This window comes from Pteropus vampyrus, unplaced genomic scaffold, assembly GCF_000151845.1.
Source record: "Pteropus vampyrus isolate Shadow unplaced genomic scaffold, Pvam_2.0 Scaffold50, whole genome shotgun sequence".
Classification (NCBI taxonomy): domain Eukaryota; kingdom Metazoa; phylum Chordata; class Mammalia; order Chiroptera; family Pteropodidae; genus Pteropus; species Pteropus vampyrus.
This window is the reverse complement of record NW_011888831.1, coordinates 8218940-8231936: the sequence shown is the minus strand read 5'-3', so window position 1 is coordinate 8231936 and position 12997 is coordinate 8218940. Positions and strand designations below refer to the sequence as shown.

Below are 12997 nucleotides of genomic sequence, written 5' to 3'. Positions count from 1 at the left end.
TAGTATGCATAAAAATCACCTGGGGTGTTTTTTAAATTACAGATTGCTGGTTGAGCCCACTCTTGAAATTTCTTGTATAGGAGGTCTGGGGTGGGGCCCTGTCCAGCATTTGCATTTCTAACAAGCTCACAAATGATGCTGATGCTACTACTTACTGGTCTGGGATCACATTTGGAGAAACACTGTCCTAGGAAATAAGTGACAGAGGGCAAAGGAACATGGTTATATGGGCAAGAAAAGGGTGACCAGGTTTCTGTTATTTCTTGCAGGGAGAGAAAAAGAACCTGACTAGATGCAGTAAGGTGATTGATAAATAAATGCTGGAGCAAATAATCTGTTTCCTCTGCTGACCAACACTTAAAGATAAATACAGTTACTTAATATAATGGTTTATATTACGAATTGGATATTATATTGCCAAGTTCTTCAGAACCTTAAAAGCTTTATATGTTTAAATGTTCATGTAAAACTGAGATTATAACTCAGGGATTCCATCTATTTATGGATCTTGAACATCACAAAATAGTTATAATATGTTATTTGGCTTTTAAAAGAAAATCCATACTAACACTTAAAAGAACTATATACAGTAACTTTCCTTACAGAATGAGGTGTTTCACAAGTAAACTTTTCAAATAATGAAACTTTAAACACAAAACCTTAAAAAAAAAATTTTTAGAAGGGTATCTTTCTGAATAGAAAACATGACCATAGTGGAAGCTTTCCTTCATTACCCACTGTCATCAAAACAAATAATGACATTAGTTCTATAATCAATAACATCTCCAGGGTCAACCAGAGTTTTATGAAATCATTCCTCTGACACGAATGAGCCCAGAATTCTGTAGGTTTGCCATTTCTGCCATCTTGTGTTTCTCAGCCCCACCCAAGCTATTAGCTATTATTTCTCAGTGTATCCACCTCTTAGTTGCATGTTGAATTGATAACTTTTTCCACTTGGACCTAAGAGTAACTCCACTGTAAGGAATCTGCTTTGAGCTTTAAGATGCTATTTCCTTGAGATGGCTTTTTTTGTCTAGTTGTTTATTTACTCTTAGATTTTCAGGTTGGTCTCTGGATGGTTGAGTTGTTGCTGGCAGCAGGGAAGTGGGGTACTACTATATTTTGTATATTTTTTGGATACAGTAGGCTGTATCAGAGACACAGAAGCCCTTAGGGGACAAGGTTACTATATCTAGTAAGGAAATTCTGTTCACTTACAAGGGTAATGTACCTTAGGTTGCTGTTTCTGCCCAAACTCTTAACTTATCAACCTTGGAATATTACGTGAACATTCTAAATATTTTACTATCTTATACATAACTGTTTAAAAGTAGAAGGCTTTATAGAATAACAAAATTCAAGTCAGCTACAAGGTAAAGAAGAAATGTAAAATGAACCTCATAATAAAAAGAGCAAAATCTGCTATAAACTGATAACAAGGGAATTCCTAATGTTGGTATATTAATATTATTGCTCAGATTTATATAAAGATTACATTTACTGACCTGGGGAATGCTGGGAAGTTGCAAGTGAGGTCATGGAATTAGAAAGGTTAAGGTTAGCAGTAATACTAAGCTGGCTCTGCACTGCAGGAGGATAAGGAGATGTGGGTGTCAGGAGGGACTCCTCACTGGTTTCTTCATCAATTCCAGGCAAATACGTGTCAATCAAGGCATCAAGAAACTTAACAATAAGCTCAGCATAGTCTGGGATTTGTGTTTGCTGTAATGGAAAATAGGAAATTATTTTAGCTCCATTCTTTTTATTATTATTATTATTTTGTAAATCCTCTTTGAAGCCAAAAATGGTTAATTCAATGTTTGTTTTGGGCTTAATTTACTATTTTTCTTCCTTTGTATTATAGATCATTAAAAAAAAAGAGGTGGAGTAATATTTATAGACTACCATGGGACTTATAACTGGAAATTATATTTGGCTTACACTTACAGATTCCAGATGAACCTGTAATTATTAAAAGCCATGCACAAAGACTAAATTAATCTTGAGACAATACGATTATGAGGAATGATGTCTAGTCAAGTTTCCAAAACAGAAAAAATGTGGAGAGTATCATCATTCCATCCGCCAGTTAGAGATTCGACTAACACCATGAAGGGCTCAGAGGGTTATTGGCAATCAAAGTACAAAAATTCCTGCATAATATACTTATTTCTGTGACTTCAGGCACATTTTTAAAATGACAGCCTTTGTATATAAAGAGATATTCAGTAATAACTAAACAAAATAAATTCCCAATTCTTAAAATCAGAACAAGGTTTAGATAATTCATGTTGATTTAGCATCCCTGTATCGACAACACTACACTAAGAACTGTGGGAGAAAGAAACAGAAGTCCTGCCTTCAAGGAACTTCAATCAATTTGGAGAGAGACCATGTTTAGAGAGAATAATAAAATACACATTTATGTAGCACTGTATCAACTAATGCCAATCAAAAAACAAACAATAGGAATAAATGAGAATATATTCAGAGAAGAATAAATCTAATCTAACAGGTTAGAAAGAAAATCATTTACATGAGGTAGATTTTTTTGTCATTATGTAATTTTTTAAAAATTGAGATTTAAATGACAGAACATTGGTTTCAGGTCACGAGGTAGATTTTAACTATAGGTAATGTTTCTTCCTAATTATAAGATACTTAAGTGTGTGCATTAGGATCATCAAATACACAAGGGACTGAGGGCAGGAAAGTTTACGGAGGCTTATCGTACCCTTCTGAAAAGTCAAGCATAAATTGAGTTGTGTTTTAGAAAAACTAATATAGAAACATGTTAAAGGTGCTGCCTCTTAGAAAGGATCCGTGGGGGAAGCTTTTTATAAAAATAACGTGTCTATTATGAAAAATCATTCTAGTTTTCCACATATTGTGCGTTCTTAAAGCAAGCACACTAATATAAATAAAAACTTTCATTTTGTCAACAGAGAAAAATACATTTTCTTACCTTTGAAAAGGGTCCTGCAAACCGCCACAAGCCATTAAAACCAAAACCTGCAACAAATCAAATGTTATTCTTATAACAAGCATGAGACTCCTTTAATTTTAATAAAAATTAAATAAGTTACATAGTTGATGATATATAAAACCAACATGTACATCAAAAACATTTTTTTAGAAAGTGTCAAAGTAGACTAAAAATCACTTAAAATAAAATCAGTATAAAACTGTATTTTAATTTTAAAAAGTTGTCAACCAGTTACTTATTGAACATATAATTAAAAGAGTCAGAAAACGGCACATGGAGAGAGACGTAGGAACAAGACTACCCCTTAAAGAATTCTTTAGTCAGTGCATTCTATGACAGCGCACATGTTACTAAGTTCATCAACCATCCCCCTCCCGATATATTTATTTACTTTGCAGGTAAGATGTTTGGTATTGGGGTGGGGATTCTTCATGGTACACCACACTCTGTACAATTCCATGAATCGGATTTAACAAATTTGGATCTTGGCACAAGGATAACAGGGTGTTGATCTTAGAGTCCAACAAATTGTGCCTAAAAAATAAAAGTCAACAGAGGAACATTTTAAAGAAAAATTAAATGAAAATATACACTGGAAATACATTCCCCAGAACCATGCGATAAAAATGAAGGGAGATGACTGCTTTTTACTTTCTGGTGCTTTTCCAAATTTTCTGTAATGAATGTATGTGTCTGCTTCTTTGTTTCTTTTGTTGTTGGTTTTAGTCATCAGGAGTGGCTGGAATAGATGATCCAATTCAAACTTAAGAAGTAAGTAACTATTTCTAACCAGGCTACCATTCATTAATAAAAATAACCAAGAGTCAACTAACTATAAAATTCTAAAATTTTTATTTAAAAAAAGTTTTATTCCCCCTCACTAAATTCTAAAATTTTTAAATGAGATTAAACAAAAAGAAGGAAATAATGATACTATATAGAAGCCTAGATCAGGAAGAGAATTTCCTAAGTTTCTTTCAGAACACTTTGAAGCTAATATGATTTTAGCCCTTAAGAGAGAATAAAATTCATCTCTCAAAGAGGAGGTCAATTTTGTTTTAACTTAGCTGTGGATAAATCAAAAGCTCTAATGAAAAAGAAATCAAAACAGGTATGCTGATTTAAAAATAGCAGTCTAATGGTTTGCTCCTAAGAGAGAAAATGAACCACTTAAGAAAATCAGCAAGATAAAAAAGTGCTTTTCCGAATGTCTGTTGTGCCAAAACTAGTCTTATCCCCCATTAAATCCACTGTCTCTAAGCTAGAGTCACTACCCCATCATCTAGTGTTTCTCGCTCCACAAGCATTGAACATTACTGGGCAATACTTTAAGCTTTTATAAAACATTTGACTTGAAGACAGACACAAAAGTTAAACACAAAAGGAGATACTTACACAACAGGAAAAACTTTGGGGAAAACAACACTGGCTTCTGCTAAGTATTCATAAAGAATTCGTTGATCAAACTCATCCGTGGTGTATTTTACCAGTGTAGCCTGCCAAGACAGAAAGAAGTAACAGAAAACATTTTATTTTGTGGCTGAATTGTTATCTGTTTTGATGATTAATAGAAGATGGCCTTCCTTTCATGTTTTTAATATGGAAGTACTTCCTAGAGTAGACTGGAACAAAAACTTGAGGCGGGGGGGGCGTGGAAAGCCCCCTCAAAAAGTGAAAATCTTACCAGAACAGTAAGAAGAAGCGCTTGGATCTTTGGATCAGTAAGTACTTCTTCATCTAAGAGAACATTCGATTCTGACACTGAAACTTTACGTAAATGTGGGTGCTGTTGTGATGAGGAAATCCTTTGAGTTTCTGCAGAAAGATACATATTAATATAATCAACTGTACTAATCAAATATACACACTAGATACCACTTCACCTAACATTTTAATGTTACTTCTAAAATTCAATAGCTCTTTAACTTAACAAACATCATTACAGAATTATCATTCACCTATACAAAAGTTTACAAGGCTGTATATCATATATATGATCATTTTTTACACAATTGTCATTTTAAGGACTGCATATCTTTTGAAAAAGTAAATGTTTCAATATTTCATTCTAAAGATTCTCAGAAATGGTTGGAAAGCAAATATAGCTTTAATGTACTCTCCCATCTGATTTTCAATGATCTAGATCAATTATTAGCTTTGTTTCTCACCCATTTCATAATCAGTTTCTGCTACTCTCCTCATTTTGGGGGGTGTTGTGATTCCTGATTCCATTTCTTGCCTTTTAGGAGCCTTTGTATCTGATATCAAGTGATCAAAACTTTTCCTTGTTCCTATAAACAAAAGTTACAGAATAGGAAAATTCATTAACCACAGAGTCTGTGCTTAGGAATATACTAAATAGAAAATGTCTGGCCACAAAGTATTTAAGTTTTCACTTAAGGACCCGAAGAAAGCTCAGACATATTCATGGGGCACAGTTTCTCTCCTTTATTCTTCATCTTTTGAAGGAATTTTGGCCCCATAGCTCTCTGTTTCAGGACAGGATGTACCTTATTGGTCCAAATTAAATTGAGATTACATTCACTACACTGGAGGTAAACCAAAAGCTGCCAACAAGTACACTATTTGATAATAAATACAGGGGTATATGCACTGTTTGGTAGCAAAGATCAACTAAGTCTGAACAACTTTTTTTCAATTTAAGAAATTCTGCTGGTACCAAGAATTAGTTATTAACATATGAAGAATTTCCCAAAGTAGGCAAGTTCAAAGTTTAATTCTTCAAGCTCTGAAAAAGATTTGCATGCCTTAAAGTACCAAATACTAGATACACTGGGAGATGCTTCAAAAATAGCAGAAAGTACCATCTACTACTTGTCTTTGAGTTTCTCATGTGTTACATTAATGTTAAAGTAAAAGTACTGAAATTGGATTATGTGGAACTTGCACTAAGTCTTGTCTGTTCTACTTTGGAAAGCTATCCTAAACCTGATTCCTCTCCTCCATTCTCCCAAACCTTCTGCTTTAGTGCAGGCCTGTATACACCGTTTTTTGTTTGGACTGTTGTATCAATCTCTTAAATAATCCTCTTGCCAAAAATTTCTTCCAATTTCTTCACATGTAGCCAGAAAAACTTTCCTAAAAATAAAATTTGGTAATGTTCTTCCCTACTTAAAGATCCTTGCTGGATACATGATAAGGCTGTATCTCTTAACACAGCACACGGTCTCCCACACTTCTGTTCCAATCCTTCTCTAGCTTCATTTGCTACCTAGTTGCTTTTCTTGTTTTTTGATTTTATGTTATTCTCCTTCTCTTGAATGCATGCCTCCCTTATCCTGTCTACCTGGCAAGCATGCATTAAATCTTTAAGACCCAGTTCAAATGTTACCTCCTCTCTGAAGCTTTTCCTAATTTCCCCAGATCCTCAGGTTCCCTTCATCAAGACCTATTACTTTAATGGTACCTGGGGATGTTGTTATTATTGGCTGAATATAAGTCTTAGCCACCAAACTATGAGCTCTTCAGAGCAGGGACCATAACTTTTTCATTCAGCATAGGGGTTGAATAAAATCAATATTGCATTTTCTCTAAAATCCATTTTTCATTTACGACCTCCTTGGCATGAGAATCCAGACTTACAAAACACAAAGTAACCAGGAAACTCCTAGAAGATTATGGCGAAGTACGAACAGAAAGGAACTCAAAAAAAGGTAACTACGTGACTAGTAACAGTGATTAACATTCGCAGTTTCAATTTCTTTTATGGTTTACTGGCAAGTTAATTTAATTCACACCTCATTGTTCGCTGATTCCCTTATAAACACAAGCCATTTTCCCAACACTTAAAGATACTTAAAAATATACTTGCATGGATAACTGAAACCCACTAAGCCATTTTTAGTGCTGGTGGCTGAAATATGGATCCCAATGTACTTCAGTAACAATGAAAACTTATCCAGAGTTGTGTAAGAGCCCGTTTGCATTTCCTCTGTGGTGAGGTAGGATCTATGGGCTCTATCTTTATTTACTTTCAGCTGTTGAAGAGGGAAAGGTCTCACAGCATGTTAGGTGTACTTCTCATTGACATGAGCAATCTTAACTTTCAAGAATCTTATCTTCTTATAGTAATCAAAAATCTTATCTTTTTGTCTTTTTTATAGAAAATATAGCAGACAGTATTATTGCAGCTTCATGCCACATTAATGTACTCTGCCGTCAGATGACAATTTTAGGAAATGTACTATTAAAGGCCCTGCTGCTTCTGAGTGCAGCACGACTCTTCCGGTCCTGTGAGTAGCCAATGTCTCCCCTACTCTCACTCTCCTACTGCCTGGCTAACACAGAACAGAACAAGGACAGCCACAGTGTTTAGCCTAAGAATCAGAAAAAAAAACTTTTAAGAGCTCATTCTCATTCCCCTCTTAGCTATATCGATCTCTCTCATAATTGGCATCAATTTGATAATTTCGTTTTTGATAAATTTTGGTAACTGAATAGCTTCAAACAATTTTCTAAAAGTGAAAGTATCTGACCATTAAAGAAAATAATTCTAAAAAATTCTACTTAATTTAGAGACACTAACCAAGCAATTTCTTTGTGTTGGCCTGAGAGGGCTGCCCCATGTCCAAGCTCATGGATTTCCTGGCTCGGGGACTGGTTTGGCCCACAGATGGATAGGTGGCTGCAAGGTACCCTTCAGAACCTTTAGGAGAGGACCATGGCTGATTCTCCTTCAGCGTCCTGAGAGATTTAAACAATTGAGAAGAAATAATTAACATGGTGACAAATACAACCATTGTTTGTCCCTTCCAGTTGGCTGTCCTATTTCTCAATGACAGCAATCGATTAATTTTAAAACTGCAATAAATGGCTTTAGTGTACAAACTCTTAATGTATCTCCAGGAAGTATCCACTTTCCCATTGTGGCATCTTATACATAGTAGGTACTCACCGAGTGCTCGACAAAATTGTACTACATTGATTTTTTTTTTTTTTTTTAAGCCTACAGCACCTGGTATTCCTACGTGGTCTCCCATCCAAATATTAACCAGGCCCAACCCTGCTTAGCTTCTGAGATCAGATACATTGATTTTTAAATCAGGACAAATCAAGTCTAAATGGACAATTGTACTGTTATAGTTCAAAATACAAGAAAATCAACCTTAATTTATACTTTGACAGGGGAACACAGGCAAACTCACCTTCTCTTTTCAAAAATAAAAAGGGCCTATCTTAAAGAAATACAATCATAGAAATGACTAAAGAATAAGACTCAAAAACAATTATGCCTGGAAAGCTTTTGCATACATTGTTAAAATTTCAGTGAGAAATTATTGAGGGCTTTCAGTGAAAAAGTGGGATGTTGATAAATTGAATAAGTTCTACACATATAAGATTACTTTCCTGTGCTCAACACTGTAACTAAAACTTAGATACCTTTGTTTAATTGAAAACACAGAAAAATCCCCAAATGATGACATTTTCCTGTAATTTCTCCATAAAATTGAGAAAAATATACTACTCCAAAACTACATACACTAGTGAATATAATTTGATTACCTTATCATCTAAATCTATATTATAGAAAACTCTTTAATAACTTTAACATGATATAAATAAAACAAATGTGGTGGCATACATATTTCTTATACAAATCTGTGTACCTTAATTTTCTATCATTAAACATGTAATGTTGCTTATATTTTACGCTAGTTTTTCCCTAGGCCCTTTCCTGTAACCTAATACTTGTAAGGTTATCTTTTCATTTTTCAACTGGTTTGTGCTTAAAAGATGCAAACTAATGATAACATTAGCATGATTAGAAGAATAATTTTCCTACTAGTAGCCCACATAAAATATTGTACATTTATAAAAAGAGTTCTGATTTACATGTTCTTGCTAGATTATCTCTATATTCCCTTCTGGATTATTCTGCTAAATGCCTCCATCAGCAAAGAAAACTGAAACCTGACTACGGTTATGTAACTGTGGGAGAATTCCACCTACCTGTAGCAAGGGTCGCCGTGATGAATGGGATATGTATCCATAGGAACATTTTCCATCGAAATATCAGTAAGAAGAAGAGACTTTCTATGTTTTAGGCTACAGCGACTTCGAACTTCCTCAGACACAGTAAGTAAAGCTAAGAGGAAAAAGAAAGCAGGTTAGAAAATTTAACCAATCAGCAGTAGACTTAAAACAGGACATATTTCTTACAACCTCCTGAAGAGGGTAATAGCTGTTCAACATGCATGTAAAGATTCCTAGGGAGTGTGAGGTTTAAGGATATAAAATACTGAGGACAGACCTATTTATCTTAAAGAGTCTATGGTTTGTTCTGGAAGGCTGTACATAAACATGAAATATATAAAGAGATTTAGTAAGCAGCTTATATTCATCAAATGCTTTAATGTACATCTGATCTCAACAAACACAAAAAGAAGGGAGAGCAGATACTATGAGGTACATTTCTTAGATAAGGAAAAACACTGAGATGTTAAATGATTTCCCAAGGTCAAATGATTCAAACAAAAAAGCTGCCACAAACTGAAGTCTATTAAACTGGAAACCAGCGCTTTCCATCAAATGACTATGTTTAAAAACTGTATTATACATAAGTGTTAAGTCCTCTTAAGTGGAGAAATCAGGTAAGAGCAAATAAGGAACGTTTAATGGAATGGTGGGGTTGGGCAGACAATCTAGGTAAAACAAATGGCATCAGGAATGAATATTAAAGAGGCAGAAAGGTACTTCTAGGAGATGGCAAATAGGTTAGCTTAAAATAGCCCATCCATTTGGAGGTAATAAAAAATGAGGCTTACACAATTTGGAGAAAGAGGATAGAACCAGGAGGGTTGCTTAAGGGCCCAGGATGCTAGGCTAAAGCGTTCGGATTTTACGAGACAATCGGAAGCCACATAGTGCCTTGAACCAAAGATGACAAAGGGAACACACTTCATATTTTAGTGCAAATTCTTTTATAAGGAAAAATGATTTGGTAAAACTTGCAAAATTTTAACCACCATCATATTACTAGATTGTGGTGAACTGTTTATCTTGCCAAGCAACCAACTGAAGGACCCACAGGTGCTTCCTTCTTTTTGGAGATTCTCAGATATAGATACAAGACTAATTTGGTCTATTTTGTACTTTTACCTGCTAAGTAAGCCACGCTCTGTGTATTCACCTCAAATTTGTCACAATTTCTATGTTTGTTAACCAGAGTTAGTAGCGTATGCAAAATTCTGACTGTTCTTGCAACAATGTTAGGTGAAGGATGCCTGTACCCTACAAAAAATAAAAACAATTCGTTAATTCATTCTTTCAACAAGTGTTTGTTGAGTTCTTATTTAATGACTAGCAACTCTACAAGGAAAAGAAGTATAAGGGTTAACTCCTGCCTTTTGAGAATAACCACTGGGAAGGTAAAACATATATATGTAAGTACTTAATTAATTACACATAGGATGAAGTATCAAAATGTGTAGAATAGAATATTGTTCCTTGGAACTCCAAGAAAGAAGAGAGGAAAATTAGGAAAGATAATGGCATTTTAGATCATCTATTCCTTAAAGTAGCACAGAGATTAAAATAAAAAAATATATGTATTGAAGTTCACCTTAAGATATCTTTTGAAAATAGGGTTCTATTGTTTGAAAATTCTTTTTTTTTAACTTAAAGAAAAAATACTTAATGACAAGGGAAGTATATACTCTCAGAGCCCAAAAAACAGGGTTGATTAGAGAGAGGGTAAGCTTAATCTTTGGACAACTTTTAATCACTAATGCTACTCGATTTTAAAATAGGGAATTTGTACACTAGAAATATGTTCTTCTTTTAGAAATACAGAATAAGCAAGCACTTATTCAGCCCACTTGCAATCCCTCTTCTTTGTATCCTGTAGTGTAATATTTTTTGAGCAAACCCTATTTCTCTCAGAGATTAAAACTGTCAATATTTTTTGCAGAAATTTCGTAAGGTGGTGAAATCAAATACCATTCGCAGTTGTGCGTATATGTCAGGTAAAAACTGAGGGAACTGCCATGATCCCTCCCTCAAGCCTAAGAATCATTTGATACAAAACTGTAGACTCAAGCTCTACCTTGAGTCTCTATTGCGGTCAAATCCAGTGCTGCTTAATACCATTGGTTCATGCCAGATCCTTATGCCAGGCCTTACTTTTTACTGCTTTTGCCTCTGACTCACCATTACATGCTGTTCTGTTAATTGCAGTCTCTGGCCATGACTGTCTCAATAAACCAAAGCTAACACACAGTGAAATCAGCAGTAGGGGGTAAAGCCAAGTTAGGGAGTGAATGATCTGGCTCTGAGGAATAGCTGGAGCTCACTGCTATAAGCAATATAGAAATTTGGAGGTGTGAGGGTGGAGTACCAGAAAGACAATATAATAACAGGATTGATCAACAAGAAATAAGAAACAAATTGAAAAAAAAATCTGTGATCAAATCACTGGTAACATTTTCTAACATAAGTTACTCAAATAACATTTATTTATTTGCAGTCTGTCTTATTTTGATAATCAAAAAGATATGTAAGTAGTGATAACTAATAATATAGCTATTAGGAGGTTTAGTACTTAGGAGTTTTATAAAAATCATCTCGTTTTAAGGAAATCCAATATTTAATGTATATTTAAAGTACATATATTAAACAAAACAATTCAATAAAGCAGATATAGTTTGCATTTACAACAAGACATATGAACCAAATTATTTCAAATAATCAACTATTTTAAGTACTTCTGGCTTGATACCATTTCATAAAAATATTCTGATACAAGGCCTTTCTACCTTTTAAGAGATGTCCAACCAGCGCGAAGTTAAAGTTAGAGTTGAAATTGAGTCCAACAAAATGATCCATTTGCTTGCAGTGCCATTCCAGAGGATTCCGGATTGCCATAAATACTTCCTCTGGACTCTATTAAAGATAATCATGAGATGGTTGATGGGTTCACACGGGAACTTTCCTTAAAGAACCACTTACTGGGTTTTTGACTGTGTTCAACGGCTATGACAAGATGAGTAATTCTTTCAAGTTGAGAGAAAACATTATCAGATGACTACTGAAAACCACAGAAGAACATTTAAGGTATGACAAATTAATTAGTGCAAGACAGGCAATCATATAAATAACAAGATGATGAAAGATGAAATAGCTTTGATTTATAATGTAAAACAGATGACTGTCAATTTATATTCTGGTGACTTTTTAAAAATTATAATTATTGTTGTTTTAAATAATACCATCCATTTAATTATAGCTGGCATTTTGTGTATCATTGTGACTGAAAATTCATGAGAACAAAGACACATCACATGTACCGAGTACCTGTAGTAGACAACACTGTCAGATGCATTCTATTGAAACCTTAAAGCAATCCTATACAGTAAGGGTATTAGCTCCCATTTACAGATTTATACCTTTATTTATTCTTTTACTTATCAAAGGCTATTGTGTGGTTTTGATGTGCCAGGCATATTTCTAGGTTCTGCAGATAACTAAACAGTCAAAAACTACTCACTCAGGTGGATTTTACATTCTAGTGTGGGAAAATGAGGACACTGAAACTTCAAAACGCTATGCAACTTGCCAAGGATAATTAAGATTTTAACAGTGTTTCCTAAAGTGTGGTTCCAGGAATATATGCTTTAAAGTCATGGCGGATGCTCGTTTAAAGCGGGGAAGTACTGGATCTCATCTTAGAATCATGGGAAGTTGTTAAGCCCCAGGCATTTGCCCTTTTTTAAAGAATCCCAGTGATTCCCTTATGCATAGATTTTTCTTTAAAGCAAACTGAAGGTGTTTAAGGTCATCTTAAAGAAACAAAAGCATGAGTCCATAAAATATATGTAGAGAGATGTTGAGAGCAGTGTTGTTTAAAATAGAAAAGAAAGAAAGAAAGAAACCAAATGCTCATTAATGGGCAAATTGTTGAATAAACTGTGGCTCATGCATACTGTAAAATACTCTGCTGCCATAAGAAAGATACACACACATATATAGATATATATATATAATATATAT

General features: G+C 34.3%; 1 protein-coding gene across 4 annotated transcripts in view; it reads right to left on the bottom strand.

Moving 5' to 3' along the window:
• Positions 1-12997, bottom strand: part of NF1 (neurofibromin 1) — a 210001-nt gene that overhangs the window by 13739 nt on the left and 183265 nt on the right. For 3 of the 4 annotated variants that reach the window (XM_023530594.1, XM_011360010.2, XM_011360009.2), the window contains 10 exons: positions 11764-11890; positions 10109-10240; positions 8960-9095; positions 7536-7693; positions 5158-5280; positions 4674-4804; positions 4385-4485; positions 3381-3523; positions 2969-3015; positions 1509-1725 (listed from right to left, as the gene is read on the bottom strand). In XM_023530594.1, the coding sequence (XP_023386362.1) occupies positions 1509-1725; positions 2969-3015; positions 3381-3523; positions 4385-4485; positions 4674-4804; positions 5158-5280; positions 7536-7693; positions 8960-9095; positions 10109-10240; positions 11764-11890 (1315 nt within the window). The remainder of the gene's footprint in view (positions 1-1508; positions 1726-2968; positions 3016-3380; positions 3524-4384; positions 4486-4673; positions 4805-5157; positions 5281-7535; positions 7694-8959; positions 9096-10108; positions 10241-11763; positions 11891-12997) is intronic. The other variant, XM_023530595.1, reaches the window with a different exon arrangement.